General features: G+C 41.3%; 1 protein-coding gene across 2 annotated transcripts in view; it reads left to right on the forward strand.

The window, feature by feature from the left end:
* The window catches only part of LOC310930547 (A disintegrin and metalloproteinase with thrombospondin motifs 20), a 78,642-nt gene that overhangs the window by 37,668 nt on the left and 15,203 nt on the right, over nt 1-25,771 (forward strand). For both annotated transcript variants that reach the window (XM_083893573.1, XM_083893572.1), the window contains 13 exons: nt 2,318-2,413; nt 4,876-5,042; nt 5,237-5,366; nt 5,923-6,049; nt 6,131-6,341; nt 6,744-6,908; nt 7,322-7,492; nt 8,367-8,486; nt 9,796-9,903; nt 11,359-11,523; nt 12,046-12,315; nt 13,265-13,426; nt 14,529-14,705. In XM_083893573.1, coding sequence (XP_083749699.1) covers nt 2,318-2,413; nt 4,876-5,042; nt 5,237-5,366; nt 5,923-6,049; nt 6,131-6,341; nt 6,744-6,908; nt 7,322-7,492; nt 8,367-8,486; nt 9,796-9,903; nt 11,359-11,523; nt 12,046-12,315; nt 13,265-13,426; nt 14,529-14,705 — 2,069 coding nt within the window. The remainder of the gene's footprint in view (nt 1-2,317; nt 2,414-4,875; nt 5,043-5,236; nt 5,367-5,922; nt 6,050-6,130; nt 6,342-6,743; nt 6,909-7,321; nt 7,493-8,366; nt 8,487-9,795; nt 9,904-11,358; nt 11,524-12,045; nt 12,316-13,264; nt 13,427-14,528; nt 14,706-25,771) is intronic.

Genomic DNA, 25,771 nt, shown 5'->3' on the forward strand with positions numbered 1-25,771 from the left:
ACAGACCCAGACACCAAACTCAGCCCTGGAAATAACCTGACTTAACCTAAAGAAAGAGCGCAGAACAGACAGGATATCCCTCTGCTCCTGGGTCTGGTCCTGTCTCTGAGTCTTTCACCCCGTTGTCCTTTTGTGTTTGTTGTTTCTTTCTCTTTCTTTGTCTCTACTCTTGTCTCATTCCTTTTCTTGTGTCAATCTTTGTGTTTGCCTCGACTGTTCGTCGTTTGATCACACTAGACAAACTGAAGTCTGAGATAAAACCACAGCCGTCTGTTTGTCTTGTGGGGAAAGTCAAGTCGAGTCAAGAAGTCTTCCAAGTCTCAACATTCGTTCAAGAGAGGTTTTTAGATGTTCGTGTTTATTGTATTTGCCAGGATCATACATTCATATTTCAATTGGTGTAGTTTTAGCACTGCTAAAGTTATCTGTCCAAATATAAGTCTGAAATGTGTTAAAGCAATCAGGGCTCAAGCCTAATTTAAATGATGACTTGAAATCAGATGATGGGCATCAGAAATAAAAATGAACATTGGCCAAGAGAGTTGCTCGTCTTGCAACTCATCGTGCAACCTCAGCACCTGCATACTTCATGATGTCAGGGTGAGAATATATGCATTTCTTTGTTGAAAGAACAGAGAAGTTTGTTTCTTGGACTCTCAACTTCCAACTTGTATGACTCTCAGATCAACAAAAGCAACACAAATATTAAAAAAATTACTCTAATGCCCGCTAATTATCTTCTGCAGGCTATTAGCACTATCTCATCTTTCTTGCTGTTGGCAGAGAGAAGCATGTTTGAGGTAAACCCCAACATTCCCCAAGTGTAGAATGCTTGAGTGTGTCCCGTCCCCCCCTTCCCTACGGTGGTGTGTTTACTGTTCATTTCTGGGTCACTTTGCGGTGGTGGAGGGTTGTGTGTATGGTCAGTAGCTAAGCTGGTGGGATCTAAGAGGCCTCTGGGGGGCCTTGTGGGTACCATGTTTCCTCAGAGGGGGACCATGTAGGCGGTTTCTGAAGTTCTTACTGTGTGTTTAGGAGCTTATCCTGTCCCCACTGGTTAAGGAGGGACTTTGACATGACACTCCTAAAGCGGTAGAAGGGGAAATCCATGTGTGATGGTTTAAGTCTTATTGTGAAAGAAGATACAAAACAGTTCTTTTTCCTTTGTAGTGATGAATGAAATGTACAGTCTCTTGTACAGTGTGGTCTGATAATGGATAACGTTTTTTAGTGACGTGTGTGCATGTGTGTGGGGGGTGTGTACATGCACGGCTGATGATAGGAAGATATGTAAACCAAGTGCTGCCCTCGAGTGGCTTAAGGTGTCAGGCTAATTTCACACCAATTTCGTTTTATTTTGGAACACAGTCATTAGAAACTGGACGGCCAGATGACACCAGTTGTCTCAAATCCTGAAGCTCTTCACTGATGATGAAAATGAAACGAGTGACCGTCTCCTGTCTTCTTAGGACAGGAACTGCTGTTATTACACCTGTGAATGCTTTGTTTCTGCACCAAACTCATCATGGGTGAAGTGGGAATAAAATCCTACAATTCTCTAAGTGTTGCTATAAACAAGAAAGACGCTGATTAGCCACAACACTAAAACCAGCAGCTGGTGTTTTGGCTGCTGTTCAGTGCACGCTTCTACGTAGCTGATGAGATAAGAGCTGAACAAGCAGCTGTGTTTGCGCGTCGTCTCTCATCTTTTTCTCTCTCTCTTCAAATGATTTGCTCCTCGTGTTTAAACTGTCAAATGTTACATCTGTAACTGGGTTGATAATAATCTGTAGCAAATACTCCTACAAGTACGGCTTTTTTTTTTATTGTAAATGCAAATTCTTTTATAATGACAGGCCATAAATTTAATAAAACAATTTGCTGAAACAACAGCAGGCAAATTCAAATACTGGATGATCAGAGACCTTGTTGCTTTAGATATTTTGATACCCAAGTCATTCTCATACTGTATGAAATATCTTTGCCTCTTAACTCTCATGTGCTCTCTCTCATGCTCTTATCATGGAGCAACATGCACGGTGTAGTAATTACAGGCCAAAGGAAGGTCCAGAGAATAATTACATATTATTTTACGGTCAGGCCTCTGAGACTAAAACAAGGCCTCCTGCAGGTTATTTGAGAGGAGAGACCATTTTTTTTGTATTTTTCCAAGTGTGACATTGAAATCCCCTGTGGTTGGAAGTGGACTTCCCTCACTGGGGCTTGGTTTACCATAGTGAAGCTATTATGAAAATGAAGGCTGTGACTTCATGTGTTCCTTTTAGAGACTCTGTCTTTTCTTCTTCTTCTTCTTCAGGTTACAACACAGTGGTGCGGATCCCAGCTGGAGCCACCAATATAGATATCAAGCAGGTCAGCTACTCAGGAAAGCCAGAAGACGACAACTACCTCGGTGAGTGTGTTCTCTGTGTTTCTGTATCAACTTGCAGTTTTAATCGGAAGACTCTATCCAAAATGGAAGCAGTCCAGCCTAATAAGATGTATATGTTACACCCATTATTTCCCATCCCATAAGTCAGTGTCTTTATTCCCTAACACAGCTATAAACCACCCAGACCCAGTGACCTAGATCTACTGAAGCAGGTTTTAGTGAAGGAGGGTCAGGAGACATAGGCTGAACTGTTGTCAAACAGTTTGTTTCTTATAAAATGAAAGGAAGCTGTCATGTGTACTGAGCGTATTATGGCGGAAATGTGTTGGGGCGTTGGTCCATCTGGTTGTGGCGAAGACGGTTGGTTGGGAAAGCAAATGGAGTGTCAGCCCCCAAGAAAGATAAATGAGGCAGCAATAGGTGCTAATTAGAGGCATGTGGAGCCTCAGGCTGCATGAAAGTAGATATTGGGGTGTAGGGTTAGATGGACCCACCAGGCTCTGACAGTGTGTGTATGTGCTTCTGTCTGTGTGCTTGCACGTGAGAGACAGCCAGACAAAGTGAGAGTGAGCGAGACACACACACACACAGGGAAAAGGGGTTTGCCTGTGTTGTGATTCAAGTGAGGTTCAAGATGTTTTCAGTCAAATAGTCTGAAAAGACATCTGGCAAAGGCCTCGTTGCCACACTGCTGTGAGAAGGTTGACCCCCACCATCGCTGAGTAACACAGTTCCACTGCGGGTACTGTCTGTAGTGAAGGTAGTTGCACATTTCTGCCAATTTTATCACTGATACTGGTGCAGTATTTCAAAGGGGTTTTAAGACAATCACCATCTGTCTAGATGGCCACTGTTTAAATAGTTTACTTTTTGTTTTTATAACCTTTTTAGTGCTTTTGTACAACATAGGCATAGAAAAATAAGCCAAATAAGAAAAAGATGCATATTTATGGGCGAACCATTGTTGAGCCTGTTTATTTTGTTATTTTAAAATATCTCAAATAGAGCACACCTGTGCTACAAGAAACATAGTCCACAATGGGAAAAACACATTTAAAGCAGAACTTTTTTGAGTCTGGACGCTCCTACAGTTTCTGAGTACATATTTTTACATCCATCCATTCATTCATTGTCTACCACTTTATCCTCACTTTATCCATGTGCATTTGTTTTCTATGGAGCTGGCGAACACAAGCTATGGAGCCATCGCCATGTCGGTCAGCAACCGTTTTGCAGGCTTTGTGTTTTTAAATTCTCGCCATTCGAATAAAAACCGGTCCGATGTTTACTCGTGTGTGGCCCCTCGCTCGGTCAGTCAGTCAGTCATTTCTTCTTCCCCGCTTCCTCTGACAACAAGTTTCTCTGCTTCTTTTGTCTAAGATAATGCTATAGCTGCCTTGATCTTATAGCTGATAGCTGGCTAGGAGGTGTGTGTGTAGTGTCGCGAGACCGGAGACTTTCGTGAGACCTCCTGATTATGAGGACTCTTGCAAGACTGGTTTTCCTCTAACAGACGGCAGGGGGAGTGGAGACGGCCCCCAATCTCCCTGCAACAAGCCATTTAACCATCATAATCTGGCATAGTTGACCTCCGCCAAGGAGGTCTGCCCTTTCCGAGTGCTTTTCTAGTTCAGCTTTAATACAGCAATGTTTTTTTTTTTTGCCTTATTCTATCAGAACATTAAGGTAATGTATCAACAGCAAACATACTAGCTTGTCATACATTACTTTTAAAAGTATATTTTTCCCCTGAAAAAATTATCGCATCTTCAAGCAAAAGAGGAGAGACTAGAAGATGTTTATATCTGTTGAAGTTCACTCCGTGTGTCTGCACAGCATCAGTGACGACAACCGGAGTCTGTAGATCATTGTTAAAACCCCACTGGGTTTTTTGTCGAAATATGACATCTGGCATCAAGCTATGTGCAGACTTAAGTGTAAACAAAGTTGCATCTAGAGTTTTAATCAGTTACATGGTTTCAATGTGCACGCTCAGATTGTAATTAAGTGCATGTTTTTGAACCCATACTGCCTAAGGTGGTAACTGAGGTGGTGGGTGTTTCCTTTAGTGTTTATGTGCTAGTTTGCCAAGTGTTTCTGTTCATACATTTGTGTGCATGTTATTTGTGTTTGTGCGTTAGCGCTTGTTTGTATTAGCAGTCAGTGGAGAGAGCCTTTGCTTACACTGCAATGCCAGTCGTTAGGAGGAGTCATGCAGTCTGACTCCAAATTCATGCAATTTAGTTTCAGCGGATCTGCTGCAACAATGATTTTTGCAGAACAATAGGACGGCCAGTCAGAGGCCGCGTTGAACAAATAACCTGCAACGATAAGTGACGCATCTCTTAAACATTCCTGAAACATCAATTACACAGGAGAAAGATTCCTTTACTTGTGCTCGATTCTTTCACATTTTGAGTTTTGTGCCGTTTGCGCTTTCATAGTAAATCGTGTTGTTTTTTCTGTTTTTTCTCATTCCACAGCGTTATCTGATAGCCAGTCCAATGCCCTCCTGAATGGGAACTTTGTGGTTGCCATGTTCAAAAGGGAAATCAACTTTAAGGGAACTGTCATTGACTACAGTGGCTCGGACACTAAAGTGGAGCGCATCAACTGCACCGAGCGCATCGAGGAAGAGCTTGTTCTACAGGTATGAAGAGGAAGTTCCGCATTGTCTTTTAAGTCTTTATGTTGAGTATTATAACCATATAATCATATTATTACTTGTCATACAGCATTATAGAGATGCCTTAGCTGCATTGCTTTACTTTTCACACGCAAAGCTAAATAAAAGAGCAAAAGAAAGGTCATTTGACATTGCTTCCCTCCCAATTTGCCTCACAGGTCTTGTGTGTGGGAAACCTCTATAACCCAGATGTCCGTTACTCCTTTAACATACCGATCGAGGAGCACAAGGAGCAGTTTGTGTGGGACCCATCAGGCCCGTGGCTCGAGTGCAACCGCATCTGTCAGGGTAAGATCTCAGCTTAGTTTCAAAAAGAAGTATGATCATTTCTCTTCGGCTTTAGCCACATAAAAAGTGTTTGTCCACATATAGGGTGGTGGGTTTAATTCAGCAAAAGTCAGCGTTCACAGTTGCCCTTAGTAGGAAATGGATAAAGTGTAAAATGTAACAATCATACAGCTCCTATTACAAGGACACAGACTGAAGTGTCAGTGCATATTAGAGTAATTCTTTACTCTAATGTCCCCCAACAACCCAAATGTGACCCTCCAGGCTCCTTCCCCTTGCCCTGCCCTTTAACCTAACTAAGCCCCTTAAATTTTCTTTAAGAAATAAGCGAGTCAGACTCCCAGTGAGTCACAGTGGGATTCAGTAAAGATATCAGTTTGTGGGGTCTTAGCCCGGCACAGATGATGTCAGAAAGCTGGTTCAGTTCAGTGAAAGGTGAAGGAATATGATATATTGTTTTTAGCCAGATGTTGACTGATATCAACCTGAGGCGTTGGCCTTTCCCTCCTTAATTGTTTGTGTGTGTGTGTGTGTGTGTGTGTGTGTGTGTGTGTAGGTGAGCGGAGGCGAAAGTCAGTATGTGTGCGTAAGAGTGATCACCTCGAGGTGTCGGACCAACGCTGTGAACATGTACCTCGTCCTGTTGCTGTTGCCGATTCCTGCAACTCAGACTGTGAAGTCAGGTATGCATTTCAAGACACATACTATATCAATTACTGCAAGCAGAAAAAAAAATACATGTTTCTACGTCTCATTTCACACAGGTGGCATGTTGCTGGAAAGAGCGAATGCTCTGCCAAATGTGGCCCAGGCTACCGCAGTCTGGACGTTCAGTGTATGAAGTACAGCCTGATGAAGAGACAGAGTGAAAGGATGGAGGCCAGCATGTGTGGAGACATTGCAAAACCTCAGACCAGAGAGACCTGCCATGGGGACTGTCTGCTGAAGAACTGGCAGTACAGTGCCTGGTCACAGGTATATAGTCAGTGAAAAGTATATATTAGGGACATATTTTATGACCCTAAATATTAAATCTTTGTTGCTTTTATGCGAAGAGGAAAAGTGTGGCGTCTTTTGTGATCTGCATTATAAGTTAATCTGCTTTCAGATACAGGAAGCCGTAAGTCACATACACATGAGATTTAATTAACTCCATGTTTTTTGCACATGAGGTCAATCTATAGTGCACCTGTATAGTGACGTATATCCTGACCTCCCTTCAATGTGGGCATAAATTGTCTCTTGGGGTCATTAAAGTCAAATGTGGCCTCTTGATATATATACATTGTCTTTTTCTCTACATGTGAAATACAGATGAAAATGTATGATTGATTGGGCTAAAAAAAAAAAAAATGGTTGATTTACTCTTTTGAACAGTGCTCTAAGACATGTGGACGCGGGAGCCGCAGCAGAGAGTCTTACTGTATGAACAACCTGGGCAGACGGCTGGTAGACCGCGAGTGCAATGAATACAGGAGGGTGGTTACTGAAGCATGCAACGACCAGCCGTGTCCGAAGTGGACCATCAGCGAGTGGAGCGAGGTAGGAGACACACAGATTCTCCACATTGTCAACAGCGGTTAGCAAAAAAGCCAAAGGATAATGTTATATAACCATGTCAACATTATAATTTAATGCAGGTATGTACACCAAGGTACGTCCAATATACAACCCAGTAAATCACGCTTTTATGAAGCCTATATTCATGTTTTACTGACACAGTAAGCAGTTGGTATTAATGTTCTCCTCTAATCATTTTAGTTTAAAGGTATTACTCTTTTTTTTGTCCACTCCCACCGGCAAAACTGTGGGAGGACATGTACAATAGGGTTTCCCATCAACTGACTTTTTATTAAGAATTGGATTTCTGATTATGAAAGTGAGCATGGGAACAACCGTGCATCCCACACCTGACCAAAAAAAAAACCCTCCCTACTCTCCTTCCCACGCCTCAGTGCCTGGTGACCTGTGGGAAAGGGATGAGACACAGGCAAGTGTCCTGCACCATGGGAGCCGCGGAGGAAAAGCTGAGTGAGCACTTGTGTGACCCGTCCAGCAAACCCCAAACGGTGGGGAGCTGTGAGCTGCCCGAGTGTGCGTCCTGGCAGGTCGGCGTCTGGGGAGTGGTGAGTCTTGCAGACGTGCAACACGTACAGTAGATAACGCACATGCACACTGGGGCAAGGTGACTTGATGCAGTGTTTGACCCGGGAAATGGATTTCATGTGTGGTTTGCAGCCAAGTTTGATTCATATCTTTTTACGCTGAGACGTGTGTGTGTGTGTGTGTAGTCACAGAGAGAGAGAGAGAGAGAGAGAGAGAGTATGTGGAGGAGACATAGTGGATATTTCAAGTGTCTCTGTGTGTGTAACCTGATACAGCAGCGAGTTATGGAGGAGTGTGCCCCGACTCCAGCTGCCATTTCCTTTCACTTTGCCCTCATATCCTGTAGACTAAACCTGATACACAGCGTATACACACACACTCTATCTCTCTCTCTCTCTCACACACACACACACACACACACACACACACACACACATGCACACACACGTCATCTTATACATGTTTCTGTTAAACACAAAAGCACAAACTGACTAAAACATTCAGTATATGAATTGCTCTGTTCGAGCATTCATAGTTTGGTTTACACACGTAGATGTTATATCCTCCCACGTGCATGAGGTCAGATAGCAGTGTTTACTGAGCTGTGATAAATCGCCTTGTTAAGGCCTGTGCAATTATAATTTGCTGCTCAAATAATCCAAGGCACTTCCTCGGCTCCTGTCATGTAAACGTGCCCTTGAACGCGAGTCAAGAATTGGGTCAAAGGTCGCGTTGAGACCACGGACGTCTATGTGGGCTTCACTGAGGCTCTGTCTAAGATATCAACAATAACAAACCTTATGTATAGATTGTGATATAGAGCGTGCACTTGACTGGGTTTCTCCCCCTTATGTATCTGTGGGTCAAAATATGTCTGTCATGTTTGTCTTTCAGTGCTCGGTGACCTGTGGCCACGGCTACCAGATAAGAGCTGTGAGGTGTGTGTCGGGGAACTACGGTAACACGGTAGATGACAGAGAGTGCAATGCTGCAGCAAGGCCCAGAGACAGTCAGGTAAAGACCAAACAAACAAGCATTCATACATGTAGCAACCCCCCAATAACTAAATGTATAATATTTATAATATTTGTTTTGATAAACACAACTGAAAAATACTACACTCTGCTCTTCAGCCAGTCAATTATTGTTTGACTGTGCTGGTCAATTAGTGTAAAATAAGTTTTTCAGGACTTTTCTAGAGGTGACATGAAGGAACTATATCTTATTTATCTACAGTTATGATGATGTTTATTAACAGTGTGATAAAATGAAACTGGGCCAAATAAAAACACTATGCGATCCGTGCTGTGAGCTACCTTGAGCACGTCAGTGTTAGAAGACAGAGAGTCATACTGAGGTGGAGCTGTCACTGCAGGTCTTTAGCTGGGGAACAAATCACTTCATTACAGCCTCATTCACCTATTGGGATTCAATACTATTTAAAATTAAATATGGCTGAATGACAGCACTTGTACTGTATTGCAAGGAAAGAAGAGAAGAAGAAAAGAGGTTAATGATAGTTGTCTAAAAAAAAAAAAATACAACCATGCCCAGAATTGATAAAGCTTAAAGGTCCCATATTATGCAAAATCAACTTTTTAATCATTTTAATACTTATATTTGATGATGACGACCACCAGGGCCAAATGACTATATCTCAGTTCTCATTTCTTGTAAGCAATACTTTAACTGGGCATTGTATTTGTAAAATCAAGCTTTATTTAGCAACTATGTGACATGTGTTTATATTTCAGGATCACTTAGTGTCTGGTTCCATTAGTAAATTTAGTAAAATCAGTCGTGTTGATGCTTTATCTTAGGATAGTCATCTGCTGATTATCACTGTAAGACAGTAAAAATCATGCATATGACCTTCACATCAGCGGCCTCTTCAGATGTTTATCTACCCTGCTTTGCTTTCACCCAAAGTCATAGTCGGTGTCAAGGTGGACAAAGACCATAAGGCTGCCGTGCACTTTGCCTGAGTGGTTGAAGTATATCAATGTACTGCTTAAAGGGGTTTAGACAGTGATGGACACTGAAGGCAGGAGACTCTTGAACTGATGACCTTTCAGTCTCCAGATAAGTGATCTTTTTAGCTGTTGGTATTGAGGTCACGTCCCTGTGGACGTTGCATATCTGGGTAATGTAAATAAACAATGAAAGTTGGTAATGCCCCCCGAATGAAAAGTATAAGTGGACATGAGTTTGGTCCTACAGATGTATTTTTAGCGTAATTACTCCCAGTGCTTCAGTCTTTTGCCTTGGGATTCATGTGTGGCTTTTAGCTCATTACATTGTTTTCGTATGTTTGTGTCAATAGGACTGTGAGTTGCCAGGATGTCCGTGGGCCTCACCGATACAAAGCACGTCGCGTCCTGACAACTCAGCCCAGCTCCTGATTCAGTGGAGATATGGCTCCTGGACTGCGGTAAGAGAACAAACAACAAGGCTTTGATGGATCTATCAGAGCCACATTAGTCTATACGTATATCTTGAAGGAACATGAATCAGAAACCAGTGTTCTAATGGTACATTGTGTTTGCTAATCGCGTTAGAAGGCTATTGGATGATTAGAAAACCCCTGAAAACCCTTGTGCAATTATGTTAGCACAGCTAAAACAGTTTTGCTAGTTCTATTTTCTATTCATTTTGCAACTCTTTTGATGAATAAAAGTGTGAGTTTTAATGGAAAACAAAAAAATTGTATAGGTGACCCCAAACTTTTGAACAGTAGTGTACACACACGCATATGTATATGCCTGTGTGTGTGTGTGTGTGAGAGACGGGCACCACGGTCTGGACTGAGAGGCCCCTCTGTCTCTCCAATACTTTGCATTGTTACTCAATGCAAATGAAAACCAGATTTCATCTAAACACAGGTCTACGGTTTCTACGTCTGTCAATCTGAAAGTTGTTGTGAGCTCCCATGTCAAAGAGGCCAGCACCAGTGTGGTCCTGCACACACACACACTTACACAAAGAGACATACACCACATGCACACATTCCCCCACGAGCAGCAGAACCTCCATCCTCTTAAGACTGTCATTAATATGAGATGTATATTAACATGCCTGTTTGAGTTGGAGCCATTTGATTGCATTAGGAATTCATCCACTTTAGGAACGTTTACTATGACGTCCAGTTGGGGATGACTTTGGTATAGCTCCATAACAAACAAGTAAAAGGTCAAAAGAGAGACACTTCATGACTCTTAGTTGCAAAAAAAAACTGTCAAGAAATTCACCTTAAGCCCAGTCTCACACACACATCTGCTTTTTACAGTTGATTCTTTTAAGCTCTAGCAGAAAGGAAAGGGTCAAGAGGAAAGGTGTTTATTTGTCTTGGATAAGAACTAAGGTATAATGGATGTGATGGAAAATCCTGCCAACTCACTGCACAGAGACTGATTATTTGAAGCAGAAAGAAAGCTTATTTTACTCCATATATTTCCAACGGAAAAGGTTATTTAAATTCAAATTCTTGTTCTCCGCAATTGTAGACTCTTAATTTCACCCTACACTAAACAGTATGGTGATTACATCTCTACTATTGTACTGTACTCTACTGTAGCCATGTTATAATCCATAGATTCTGTTTTTATAACGTCACAGCTCACCTATCACTTAAAACCAGTCAGTTCTGCGATATATTATCTGGACTAAAAGAAAACTCTGCCAAGGCCACACAGTTTCTCACAGTGCTGACACACTTTCTTATCTCACACGATTACCGTATTGTTTTTTTTAAGAAATCCTGAATCTGTGTCCAGATTAGAACCAAATCCTTGAGACATGACCTACATCCCTAGATTTGGAAAACCTGAACAGCATCATCCGTCGAGATTAATCAGAAACATTATCATATCAATATCTTCTCCCTCAGTGCTCCGTGTCCTGTGGCAAAGGAAAGCGTGCGCGTTACGTCAGCTGCAGAGACGCCCAGGGAGGCGTGGCCGATGAATCCTACTGCGTCCACCTGCCACGCCCCCCAGAGAACTCGGTCTGCTTCAGCCCCTGCGGCCAATGGCGTGCCGGGGAGTGGTCTCCTGTGAGTAAAAAAAGTTCTCCACCGTGTCCAATCGATGCAGCTGCATTTCACCACGGTGACTCCTCAGTAATGACTCACCGAGGGCATTTGCATGTGGCACCGCTGTGACCAGACAATTTACTCTTGATTTGTGATTGTCAACACGGTGAAAGAGCCAAAATGCTCAATGCTGATGTTACTAAAGGGCCAGAGGTGGCGTTGTTTAAATGAAAGTGAGGCAGAGCCAGAGATTATTTACAGCGATTCTGTCATGATTGTATAATCATATGTTCATGTGAATAAAAGTTTCTCTGAGGACAAAATCTGAAATTCATTAGATTAGATTAAGTTGATTTCTAATCACAGTTTTAGACTCAGGAGGGGGGGGGGCTTCTGTGCACAATGTGTCTTCACTTTAAAATGAATTATTAGCTTTAATTTGTTTTGGATACAAATGAGGGTTTAATTATTTCATTATTTAATTGTTTGTTTGTTGCTCCGCCCCACATCTGCGCCTGACACCGATCTCTCCCTCTGCTACAGTGTTCAGTCACATGCGGCGTCGGCAGAACCACCAGACAGGTGGTCTGCGCCAACTACCACCAGTCAGTGGACCAGTCTTTCTGTGACCCCGATGAAAAGCCCGTGACCGAACAGGAGTGCACCGCCGCACCTTGTTCCTCAGTTTACCACCGACAACGCATCAACGACCAGCCGTACGGTTATCCCCAGGACCCCGGACATCATCCAGGGCACAGCAGCTGGAATGTGCCGTCAGCAGACAACCAGTGGCGGACTGGACCCTGGGGCGCAGTATGTTTATTCAACATGTGATCTTGGAGAAGATATATAGTATATGCCTGTGTTGTAGTGAAAGTTTAGAAATCCCAGTTAGACTTTTACATTGACAGGAAAGCATTTAAGATGGCTCCCGATACTGGGAACTTTTAGAAGCTTTCATGTGCGGCCAGTGTGGTACATGGGACGAATGTGAAACATGTTGCCACCGTTTGTCTGTCTGTAAACACACTCTTGTGAACACATTAAACTTAAGGGGTGAAGCAGCAGATGTTTTCACGTCCCAGCACAGAGGACCATACATGGTAAAGGACTTTACAAACAGGACCGAAGGACAAACTTCATTGCATGCACTGCAGAGTGTCAGTAGTATAGACATCAGTAATCTATACTGCAACTGTGGAACCCAGATCCTTAGTTCATTGGCTGAAAAAAAAAGTTAATGTACAGTTTGGGTCTTGTCTTCTCTAAATAGTTTTGTCTTCATAGTTCTATTCTGGGGTCAAAGGTGTCATTTAACTGTAATCTTAACAATCATGTTAATCTTGCTCTCGGGTGATGGATGTTTTGTGTTTGCTTTTTTTCCCCCGCCTTCCTCTTCTAAAAGTCATGTTCCTCTCATGACTTTTAGAAGAAGAAGAATCTTCCCCGAACAGAGACAATCGCTGTCCCTGTACACAGTTCATCATTCTCACATTATGAACTGGACTGCAGGCAAGATCACTCTGTGCTGTCCTCCCTAGACATACATAACTACTATTGACAGTGGACATTTGTCATTTTAATTGGATACAGAGAAACAACACATTGTTCTTTCATGGGCTCATGTTCTCTGCTTAAGTACGAGGGTGGTCCTGGTTAGTGTATTATATTGTATTAGTGTTTTCCCAATGGCTTTCTATTGTTTTAGGCTCATGTAAACTGTGTGACATTGTCCTCATGACACACGTCTCGTGCTCCGCAGTGTTCCAGTACCTGTGCCGGAGGTTTCCAGAGACGAGTGGTCGTCTGTCAGGATGCCGACGGCCGCAGCAACAGCTACTGCGATGAGAGAGTCAAACCTGCCGAATCCAAGAGCTGTGACTCTGGACCCTGCCCTCTGTGGAACTATGGTGTCTGGGGAGAGGTGAGGTTATAATCACAGTAGTACATCTTGTATACATGTACTCATCTCTCTCCTCTCTCCTTTAGGATTTTAGGCATTTATAAAATCTCAGTCAGAAGGTGTGCATGGTGTAAATTCTTGTGCCTTTTAAAACCAGACTTTAAAACCATAGATGTAAACGTTAGCCTGACTGATTTTGTACCAAATGGAATTTCTCAAAGTCAGACTAACATACGACCCAAACTGGATTAGATGCTCTACAGCAGGCAATTTTTACGTTCTGTAAATGAAGCTGACTTAAATTCATAGAGCAACTGAGTCTGAACGGCTCTCACATAATGTGGGTACGTATATAACATGGGGCTGGGCTGTGATTGGCTGCAACAGGAGTCACTCACGATGCTCTTGCACTCTCTGGAGAGGTCAGAGACACTCACGATAGTGGAACTGAAGTGCATCGCGATGTCGCTCGCCAAACTAAAGTGAAATAAAGTTGATAAAATCATCATTTCCTGAGCTAATGGACATAATTATTGTTATTATTTACTTTTTTATTTTTTACATTACCTTTACTTTTTTTACCAGATTTCTTTTATAATATTTTTTTTTTTTGTTGACAAATATTCTGTGTAGCCCACAAAACAACTGCTATTTTCCTTCGTAGCCCACCTGTTTCTGAAATTGTATAGCTCTGCTTTACAGTTTGTCCTGGAACTAATAGAAGAAGCCTGTACACAGACAACAACAAGAAAAACATGGTGAAATCCAGACCACTGCATTTTTGGACTAACCAAATTGGCGCTTGGTCAACTTAATTCAGCTCAGCTTTATAAATATGCACATTATATTAAAGTCAGTGGAAGTCTCTTGCTGAAGTTGTTTTAGAGTATGTTTAAGGTTAACCTGACAACGGCTAATCGCCACCTAGTAGAGTGGAGGCGAATGATCGTCGAATGATCGTCGAATGATCTTGATTCCCTGCTAGTGCTCGTATACTGGGACATTAGTACAATGATGTACTCGACATAAATAAGCATGGAAACATACGTATGAGTGTAAAATAACTGTTTATTAGGTATGAATATATGACATCATTAAACAGAATTTCCTTTGTTAACCTCAGTGCAACCAGTCCTGTGGTGGAGGACGGAGGACTCGCCTCGTGGTGTGTCAACGGCCCAATGGTCAGAGGCTCAACGACTACAACTGTGACATCCTGGAAAAGCCGCCCGACATGGAGCAGTGCAACCTGCAGCCCTGCCCCGGCTCTGCCTCCTGGCACCGTCAACCATGGAAGCCGGTATGATAGTACTCACTCGTTTTTCCTCCCAACACTTATCGTCACTGTGAGTAGACATCGTGTGTGCTGAAATGACTTCTGACCTGTTGTACTGAGTGTGACTTGTGATGCCAAAAAACTGCAGCTCCTGAAGTGAGAGCTGGGTATGGGGACACTTGCGTTGGTTTGCCCCGCTCCAGCCCACCCACCCGGGCCCTGCAGTGGCATGGTGCTGATTAGAATCAAGAAAAGAAATAAATAAATAATAAATAAAAAGGGGGAAAATACACAAAAACACAACGCTGCTCCACTCTGGGGATCATGAAAAACACATGGATCCCATTTTGAGCCAAGGCTCCAGATTAAATCAGGACAGTGCTGCCCGACATTGCCGTATATTTGTAGAGGCATAACTCTAGAACATATTTATTTCATACATGAGGCTTGAAGTAAATGTTGTTGTTATTGCTGTCTTCACCATGTATCTGAAGTACACAAGTGTATATTTGTGTATAAGAGTTTATATTATTACCTTTATTGAACAGCAGCAGATTATTTTGTATACGTATCTTTGTACAGTATGATTTTGTTAAGCCACTTTTACATGAATATTATATTTAATATTGTTGCTGGTGCTCTTGGTCAGACCTCTCCTATCTCTTTATGAGTAAGTTCAGTTTGTACATAGGAAAATATTTTAAAGTCATGTTTCATTCGTATATTATTTGCTGTTTTTGTGTGTGTGTGTGTGTTGTTGTTTTTTCACTTAAGCTGAAATACAGTCTAGCATATTATGCTGGGTTTAAACATGTGAAATTACCTACACTGTCTTTGTAGCCAAGTAAACTATGAAATTAAATAGTATATATAGTATGTAAATTAACCTTAAAAACAAAATCCAAAAACTAAATTAAAACAAAGTGCCTTTTAATAAAAAAAAACGAACATTATAGGAAATATTTTTTCATAAAAGTGATATTTTTAGTTTGAATCATGTATAATATCTGTTGTAATTGTTGATAAACTACACGTAAGTTACCGTTCATACATTTTCCTTCACCCGTTTTTTACTTCATATACAAAAAAAAGCATTAATACAAATTATTGTCCTTACGTGTGGACGGCGTTAGTTAGTTAGTTAGTGTATCAGGAACATGGAGTTTTATTCTTACATCTTCAGGCTTTAAAAGAGTTTATCGATAACAGGCAGCAGCAGCGGTGTGGCTTATTGAGCATAAAACTGTCAGTGCAGTAAATTGAGCCACTCACTTTCCTCATGTCTATGTCCATAAAACAAAGCAAAGCACACAGATACCTCCTCTTTATAAAGTTATTGTCATTTGTTGCTGTGTCTTCTTTATTCATTTGGCCAGTTTTTTAATTTTTAATTTTTTTTTTTTTTGTATTTCTGAAGGATTTCTTTTCCAGATTAAATTTATTTATTTGTTTCTTTTATAAGAGATGATTAGTCGTTTCAGCTTCAATGTTTTCTCTCCAGTTTAGAGTGATGGAACATTTTTACTTGAATTATTTGTCATGATACACAAACATCACGTTGGTCTATGAGTGTTTGCAGTAACTCAATAAGTCCCATACATTTGCATAAATTAAGCAAACACATGTGGCATACCTCAGCTTGGCTTCCCATTCTTACTAAGCAATTCATACACTGTACATCTTTATCTCTACGATCAACCAGTATTCATTAAAAGTGTGAGGATTTTTAGATTAAATGTCCGGTGTGTAAGACTGAGTGGCATCTAATCCTGAGAAAGTAACAATCAAAGGACTCGTATGCTTCATATCGCTCCCTTTCCCAAAGCATGTCAGGACACTATGGTGGCCTTCACATACCAGGAAAGATGTCATTCTTCTTTGTTCATGTTGTAACTCTATGCTTCAAAACGAATGCTCTGGCTGGAATATACTGTTCCGGCACGGTGGCCTCCGTAAACTTGCCCAAACTATGCTTATTCTAAGCCAAACTATCCTTTTTGAAGTGATTATACTCTTATACGAACATACATATGGAAAGTGTATTCAATTTCTGCCAATAAAACCTCCCAAATATTACACACTGGACCTTTTACAATTATGTCCACGATATGCTGCTCTCGTTGCCTTGTTTTTGCTTTTACGAGCAAATGGGACGCCTTTTGATGACACCACACACAACCAGCAGCTCTCACTCATCGTGGATCTATGGTTCTTTGTGTTATAGGCTTTGAGTCGAGCACTTAGACACTTTCTTGCAAATTGTGCAGCTTTACAGTTTCAGCTTTACAGACTCTTTCAGTCTTCACATTTTAAATGACATGTTGGATAAAGCAGTATAAAGTCATCATGACACATAATTCAAGTGAAGTGTTGCACCTGGCGTCTGTATTTATGTTGGTGTCCTCTTCGGCGAGGACGTCTTTGTTCCTTTGCTTCTCTTACTGTGTCATTTACAACCAAGAATTCCACAACCAAGACTCCTCAGCCATGGCAGTTTCACGTCCGTTCAAAACATATGGTGCAAAGTTACCGATTTTCAAGGTGGCAACTCTACTTCATTTCACTTATGTCGGTTTGTTATTGTTCGTTTGCTATTTATTTCATGCAAAAAAAAAAAAAGAAGAAAGAAAATACATCATTAATTGTTGAATTAGCCGTTTTCCCATTGTACAAAATATTAAAGAAACGTAAACTGAAATTTGTGTTGTTTTCTCAATGCAATATTTTATTGGAAAGACAAAGTACAGGACTGAAGGATAGCACATAAATCCTAACGTCTCACTAGGAAACAGCATCGTGGAAGGAAGACAAAACACACTGACAATACTTTAATATGTAGTTTATTGTGTTGACATAGAAGCAGTTTTTGTTGGGGTACTGCAGGAAACTTTGTGCGTCGAATACTTGTACACTATAATAATGCAGTGTAGTGTGTGTACACGAGTTACTGTAAATCAAATACTTGACTTGCAGGTCATTAAGTGGTAGTTTGGTATGTGACCTTCAATTGACTCCACTATTTTTTTCCCTATAATCTTTAACAATTCAGGGTCGGGGTGTGGGTGTGGGTGGGTGGGGGTGGGTGGGGGCAGGCATTTGGAAAAATCCATTCCTGTAGTATCTGTTGTACTTAACATACCTTGGTATAATGTAGTGTAAAAACACTGCAGGCTTCATGTGTTTCAACGTTTTATTTTGAAATCTCCCTGGAGAAAACGTACACAGGCCAAATCAACGTTTGGCACTGGGTGGCACATCTGTTTACCATTGTATTAATGGAGCTCTCTGTAATGCATTTGGCACAAGACTGACAGAAGACGGCTTTTACTACGCTGGTAATTAGTATTAATTCATGCTGGCATGGGTTGTTTAGATGAAGTGATCCAAAAGACATCCCCAGTAAAGCCTCTCAATGCAGAATATTGTGGATATTGGTTTTTTGAAGCACCTTAAAAGTAGTGTTTTAACAGTCGTTGTATTTTATTTATTTTGCAATATACTTCTAGTAACATCCACAAGACCACATAACTAAATTTCGCAGTAAATTTGACAAAAGGAATAGTCTCATTTACCAAATGCAGTAAATCATTAATTGAATACACTTAAAACCTGCAGTTATATATAAATGTATCAGTTTCGAACTGAATTTGAAGCGTTAATAACCTCAATCATAAAACTATCGACATACATATGATACAGAAAACCTTTTATATATGTTTTTTAATTTACAGTTAAGTGTCGTCTCAGTGACATTACAGAACGTAGGCTACAGTGGTTTGTTTTTCCCAACAAAACTTTTCATAAATATTTTACTCACGGCTTCATAGGTCGTAGTCTTACCTCGTGTAATGGCCTCTTCTGTTGGTGTTCATGTTTTTTCCACAAAGATGTTGCTTCATGCAAACGTGTTACACCAACAATGTGAGTCTCATCAGTTTTCAGAAGTCGTGCACCAACAAAATCCTTATATGTCGTTAAAGCAAAGTAGAAAAAGTCACACTTACACTTACACTTCTGCAGATAAGATTACTTTTAGTCAAGCCAAATATTTAATATTTCACTTTTTAAAAACCCTCCCTAAACCTAAATACATGTAAATAGATATGTTTAATAGATATTTTATTTATCAGGAAGCTGTACACATTGGTAAATGATGGTAGTATATATACTACTGTCATAGAATATTATACTACCGTCATTTACCAATATGTACAGCTTCCGGATAAACACGATCAAGGAGTATTTTTTTTTCACTTATGTCTGGATCCCAAGTCCCACACAATCTCAAAATGAGCTTTTTTCTCCTCCTTCCAGGACCCTTGATCATTTTAATTGTGCTGCGACAGCTTGATTTATTTTCAAAACACAAGTCATTAAAACACATTTGTCATGTACAAAAAAGGACACAAAACAATTATCGCATTTATTGCACAACACGAGTATAGCAGACACACAGTTAAGACAAAAAACGTGCAGAATGTAAATATTATGAACACATTAAACTACCTTAAAAGCAATGTCGAGGTCAAAATTTGAAGATTTAAAAACAATGAGGCTCTGTGTGTGATAAATTGGTTACGGAGGCACCATTTTAGTAATTTATGCCTGTTTGTTGCTTACAAAAACATGCAGTTTCCTGTCCAGAGTGGGTTTCCCATGGTGGGGGGGGGGGGGATCACAGTTGAGCATCTGTGAACTAATCACGCTGCTTCAGATGAAATCCACATGCTGCAACATCGCCGTATTTGACTTTGGCCCAAGGGTTGTGGGCAAGAACATTCTCCAAACCTGTCACCCCCGGGGGTCAGTTGGTCATGACATCATTGAGCTTGTGTGTTTCCTCATCCTGCTCATGTGCCAGTCGAGTGTGACCAATTAAAGCAGTGGCTGGATCAGTCAGCCCACCCATGCCCCGAGTCCTCTCCATTGTGGTTCTTGCCAAGCCCTTCATTTAGAATCTGAGTTGGGAGATAATGTTTTACTTTGGGCCTTTGAGAGAAAGCAAAAGTGTTCAGTTGTTCAATTTGCTGGGTTGAAGACGAGCACGGTGGCCTGCTTTTTTTTTTTGCAGGCAAAAACAGATTGTAGTGAGATGTTAATTAATCAAGTCAGGATCAAGCAGGGCTTTCACATTAGCAATGGAAGGTTCACTTTGGTCAAACACATTGTTAACACGAAGGAAAAATGGCTACCATATTGCACACTGTAATACACTCTTAGAAATAAAAGTGCTAAGTAGAATCATATAAAGGTTCTTCGGCTTGTCCTCATAGGAGAACCCTGTTTGGCTCCTGCAAACCTTTTGGAGGGTTCCACCAAGAACCCTCTTCAAACCCATTATTCAGGAAAGGGGTTTTAAAGGGTTCTCTGGATCAAAATGGTTCTTACTGGAACCATTAGTGTTACCAACAAACCTTGGAAAAACCTTGTTTTTCACAAGCAAATGGTTCCAGGTAGAACCTCAGTCCTTGTAGAAGGACCCTTTTGGAACTCTTATTTCTAAGTGTATAGACATCATCGCAGCTCATTGTAGCTCAAAGAGAAGTTCAACGATGATACGGATCTTGTCGTTGTGCGACAAGATCTGACCTAAAGAAATAGGAGTTGACTTGGAAGCACACTGCATTTTACACAGGACAGTGGGAAGTGAGGAACCTTGGAGGGTAGATGTGACTTGATGTGGTCGGTCAGAGCTGAAGAGATGCAATGAGATGAAATTAAAGGAGACAGAGCGCGAATGTCTGGAAGCACTTAGGTCGCTCTACCCCAAGAACTACCGATGATGGGGAACATGGCCTCACTTTGACACTTTTTGGTAGAAAGCGCCTGCTTCTCCTCAACTTGTTTTGTCAAACATTATGAAGTTGTTTTAAGCCGAGCTCCATCTCGAGGAGAAACTTTTCATGACTCCACCGATACAGATGTTCTTCTCATCTTATACTTTACGGGGCCTGGTCCTAATCTGGCCGATGGAGTGAAATGGGGAAGTGAAACTCAATATCTCGTTTACGAGAGTGACTTTGATATATTAGGTGTTGTCATCCATGTTTAGTAACATGGATTTAATGGTTCTTCACTTCAACTATAACATACACTCTTAGAAATAAAAGTGCTAAGTAGAACCATATAAGGGTCTTCTGCTTGTCCTTTTTGGCTCCAGGTAGAACCTTTTTATGAAGGTTTTATCTGGAACCCCTTTGAAAGGTTCCACCAAGAACCCTTTTAAAACCCTTTATTCAGGAAAGGAGTTTTAAAGGGTTCTCTGGATCAAAATGGTTCTTACTGGAACCATTAGTGTTACCAAGAACCCTTGAAAAACCCTTTCTTCTGGAAAAAGTTTTTTCTGGAGCAAATGGTTCCAGGTAGAACCTCAGCCCTTGTTGAAGGATCCTTTTGGAACCCTTAATTCTAAGAGTGTAGAGTGAGCTCTTCATAAACTTCTGCTCCTGTGAGGCTTCAGCAAACACTGGAGAGGGTTTGGGATCAGTTGTACTCACCTTGTTCTGGATGTTACTTACCTGAAGAGGTTCTTCATGCTTCTTCTGGACCACAGGCGTGAGGACATTTCAGCTTGTGAGTGTGAACATGATGCTCTCACTCATCTGAAACATTCATTCCACGTCTTTGCCACTTGTAACAAAAATAAAAAAAACAGCATTCAAAAGTGCAAATTTTCTGCACTTCCCAAATGTCTTAGAGTTTTAAGTGATACATCTGTTTATCTGACAGTTAACAGTAAATCCAATGTACATCATTCACTGTAATGTAAGATCAAATAAGCCTCACATTTGAGGAACTGAAAACATGAAATGTTTGACAGTTTTACTCAGACTAATAACCGCCAGCTGTAAACATTTCTGATGAGATGTTTTCTGAGTGATTAATTGATCAACTGAAGCAGCTCTATAGGCGTTTGATGGTCTTATTTCATGCGGCTTCAAGTCAGTGTTTTGGCATTTAAACTAGTTTTTGGCTCTTTCTTTTGCCCTATTTGCAGAAAGTGGCAAATCTCCAAGCGCCTCCTTTTTGAATCTTAAAGGACTTTACTAAAACATGATATGTGTTATTTCAGACACCTATTAGAGTCCTTTCAAAAAGAGATGTAGTAGATGTAGTACAGATGCAGTGTTATACTGTATGTGGTAATAAAACACACATATAGCAGATATGTGAATATTAATAATAGTAATAATAACTGTCGGTTGACTTCCCTCTGTGTAATGTCTTGTAAGATCCACTTCTCTGAGCTTTTTTCCATCCCTTACTGTTTGCAAACTGTGGTAAACTAGTTGCTCTGACAGATTAAAAAAGCAGCTGTGCAACATTTAGCAGGAAGAGGGAGTCAGACTTGGACGTGTTGTGTCAAAGGTCACAACTTTATAACTTTACAGCTGGCCTGCGCCCTTTGTATTTTTCAAGTACTGTCATCAGGAATTGGATTTTTTTTTTTTTTTTTTTTTTTTTTTTTAAATCTTCTTTGTCCATGTGCAGCGTGGTGTTCATGTAAGCACTAGCGGATGTTTCAGTCTAACGTGGTAATGGAAAACGCTGTCAGTGGAATGTTTAGACAAACGGAAAAACTTGTCATTTCGTTTTGACTTATGGTTGCTTGGTGTATCTTTTTCTGAGTGGTGTTGACTTAAAAAGGAAACTGTATATGCCTACTCGACCAGGTGTTTATTTAACTCCTCGGAGATGGCAATGTCATACTTTGGCACGGAGTTTCAGAATATGCTGTTTGGTTTGAGCCAATCACAAGCGCACTGTCAGGAGTGGCATTTGCTGGGACAAGAAGGAAATTATTTCCACATATCTTGGGACAAATAATCAAAAAAACGTTTTCTCCCATCTGAAATTCATCTTAAGCTTTACTACTTACTAAATACTTTGCATTTGGAAACACTTAATCTGCACTGCATTCCCTTTTTCTTTTTTTTTTTGTCCCTGTTCAACACATTCTATGATTTCCACTGTTCAAAAATGTCTGGCAATACGAGGTATTGTACAAGATAAGTCACAAACACCATTGCTGGAAATCTCATGTTGTCCCTGAGCTTGGTTTGAAAAAGGTCTGGGTGGCTATTCCAGCCTGATGGATAAAAGATCTATGACTTCTGACATTCCTCTGCCCCATGACGTCGCTCTCGCCAGCTGTTCTCACTCTCACAACATGTGTTGTTTTGACTTCTCGCAAAACAAGACTGAACAGAAAAGCAGCCTCGATGTTCCAGGACTTTTTTTTTTTTTTTTTTATCTTCCTCCCTCTTGTCTCAATCTCCCTCCTGCGCACAGAGAACACAGTGATACTGATGACACTATCTACGAGCGCATTCACGCTTGCTTGTTCTAACAAATATCATTAGCGGCGTAGATAATTTTCTGCATATGCGATACGTCGGCTTTATAAGGAGCAGACAGACAACCTTGACACCGTGTAGCCCAGAGGTATAATTCTACACTCCCTTAACGCGGTGTTCACTTGCAAGTTTGTTCTTGCTCCAGGTCAGCACCGACCTCTTTTGAAGAGTCTATGTAAATCCCAGTTGCCATATGCTTGGTATTACCATCCTCTTGCATTAGGAGTGTGCTGCAATGTGCCTGGAATTCGACCTTGGCTCTCGTGTTTTTAAGATATGGTCTTGTTTAGAAAGTGCTTTAAATCACCTTTTAGCAGTTTTTTCCATTTAACGACGATTATAGGTATATTTTTGTCGCACGGCTGGATCTAATCACACACTATGTTGTAGGGCATCATCATAGGAGCTAAAAAAAAAAAATATGCTGAACCCAATCCCGATATGAAAGTCAGTTTATCCTTTGCTTTGACAGAACGGGCATGATGTTTAAGAGGCTCTGCGTTTTTTTATTAATCCATGAAAACACACTGGATTCTGCTTTTATCACCCTACAAAACCTCTTTTATAGTGTAATTATGGTTCTCACAGGATTAAATATGTTACGGTACAGCTCAAGGCCTTAGTGATCGGTGCATCTGATCGTTGAACAGATGGATGGAAATTCTCTGTGAAGCGTTAACCGTTTTCTTTGCCGCCATTGGCCGAATGACAAGATATTAAGTCGACTTTCTTTCTGATGTTAAACCGTTTCCATGTGTCCCTTTTTGGCTCACCTGTGTACTGTGAAGAAGTGGGTGTGGTCATCTTGAGCTTGGTATCTCTCAGCCCTATAGACAAAGACAGAATATCTGTTACCAGTCTGCGTCTTTAGGAACTGACATCTTGGTCATTTATACAAACCCAGGCAGCTACATCTGATCTGCATCAAACTGGTTGATGTGTTGTTTTAAACGACCGTTTAAAGGCTTGAATTTGTGGTTTCTTTTGCATCTGTGTCATCAACAATGCCAGTTAGGAGACACTAGAATAACCCAGATGCATCTGTTCATTATACATCATTGTCCCTTTTCACAAAAGCTGGTTTAAATCGTTTTTTTGAACTTTTTTAAAGCCAGATTTAAAGCGACGCGAGACATTACATTTCATTGTGATCCACATTATGTGTAGACGAAACTCAAACAAGTTTTTTTCCAATGTGGGAGGGCCCGTTTGTTTCTAGATGGTGTGAAAATATGAAATGTATTAAAGTGTTTCTTTCATAAAGACAGACGTAAGAACAACACCAAGTCACCAACCTGTTAGAATCCAACATACACAAAGTTAAGAAGTGTCAAAATGACGATACGATGTTATCCTAAAACACCAATTATCAGAACAATCACACCTTTATAGTCACGAAATGCAGCCACTACAAAAAGAGAGCAGCAGATACCAACGACATAGTAACTTGTCACAACCTGGGAGCAGCTGAGAGTGAGTGGTACATGAAAAAGTCTTACCTGAGTGGCTGCTGCTGAGTGAAGCAGCCCAGCTGTGGATCAGGGTACGAGCGAGGTCCCAGAGTCCTTGCCCTCTTCTGGCTCTCAGAGGTGAAGCTGTCCTTCTGGTCCCACGCCTTGTGCCAGCTTCTCTGTGCTCCGTCTTAGCGGCTCTGATTAACTAATGGCTGACAGATGAGGCAGGGAGCGGGGAGGGAGGAGCTCGTCGCCATATAGAGTCTCTTCTCTCACCGTTGAAAGCGCGGATACAGTTCAGCTGGGGGAGCATAAGCCCGTATGGCTGTGATTTCCTTTCTTCCTCTCCTTTTCTTTTCCTTTTTTTTTTTCCAGCAGTAAGGAGGGGCTAACCCCTTCCCCCCCCCCCCCCCCCCCCCGTCTCTACTTTTTTGTCCGAGGTAGACAGAGTTCTGTTATCATTTTTGAATGAGTGCGCTCTGTGCGGCGGCGGCCCGGGTCTGTGAATCTTGCCGTGCTCAGAGCGAGTCACTCAGGTCTTGTCCTCGGGCTTTGATGTTCTCTGTCAGCTGAGCCGGGCCCTGTGTTTAAAATGCCTCTGTAATTACACTGTGCGTTCGCTGCTGCTGCTGCTGCATGTGTGTGCAGCGTCGACCGCTGCCCCACACCACACAGAAGGGTAGAAGGTGGCTTGTTGTTTAACAGGGTTCAAATCTTAAAAGTTTGAAAGTGTACGAAAAGACATAATTCAACCATCGTTCGTAGTGAGACCAGCACCAGGAGCGAAGAAAAAGTTGTGTTTGTTCCATCATTCTGAGATATTAATGCAAATGTATGTTTATAATGTGGGACCTCATTTTTAGAGCCAGATTATATATATATAGAGGCACTCTCTAGTCAAACAGAAATAGCCAGCACTGTAATTGCTGTCTGGCCTCACAGGGACCAAGGACTGTAGAATATTTTTATCTACCATCTCAAGGCATCTAAAGACCTTTTCAGGGCTCTTTCATCAGGGTGTCTGGCTTTTATTCATTACGCTGATTTTTTCCTACCATCAGTGTTCAGCGTCTCTCAAGCTTTCCTGAAAGAATTTGTTCGTTCCTTATTGGTACCAGATGAATGTCTCGACATGCACACATGCATCTATGTTTCGCTCGCTCTCTCTCTTTCTCTCTCGCTCTCTCTCTCTCTCTCTCCACAGCCTCTGCCGTTCGCAGCCGCTCTCAAAGTGATTCCCGTGTTTACAGGTTAAATAGTTTGCTCGCATTCCTTCGGT

Source organism: Microchirus variegatus (genome assembly GCF_963457635.1).
Source record: "Microchirus variegatus genome assembly, chromosome: 8".
NCBI lineage: Eukaryota > Metazoa > Chordata > Actinopteri > Pleuronectiformes > Soleidae > Microchirus > Microchirus variegatus.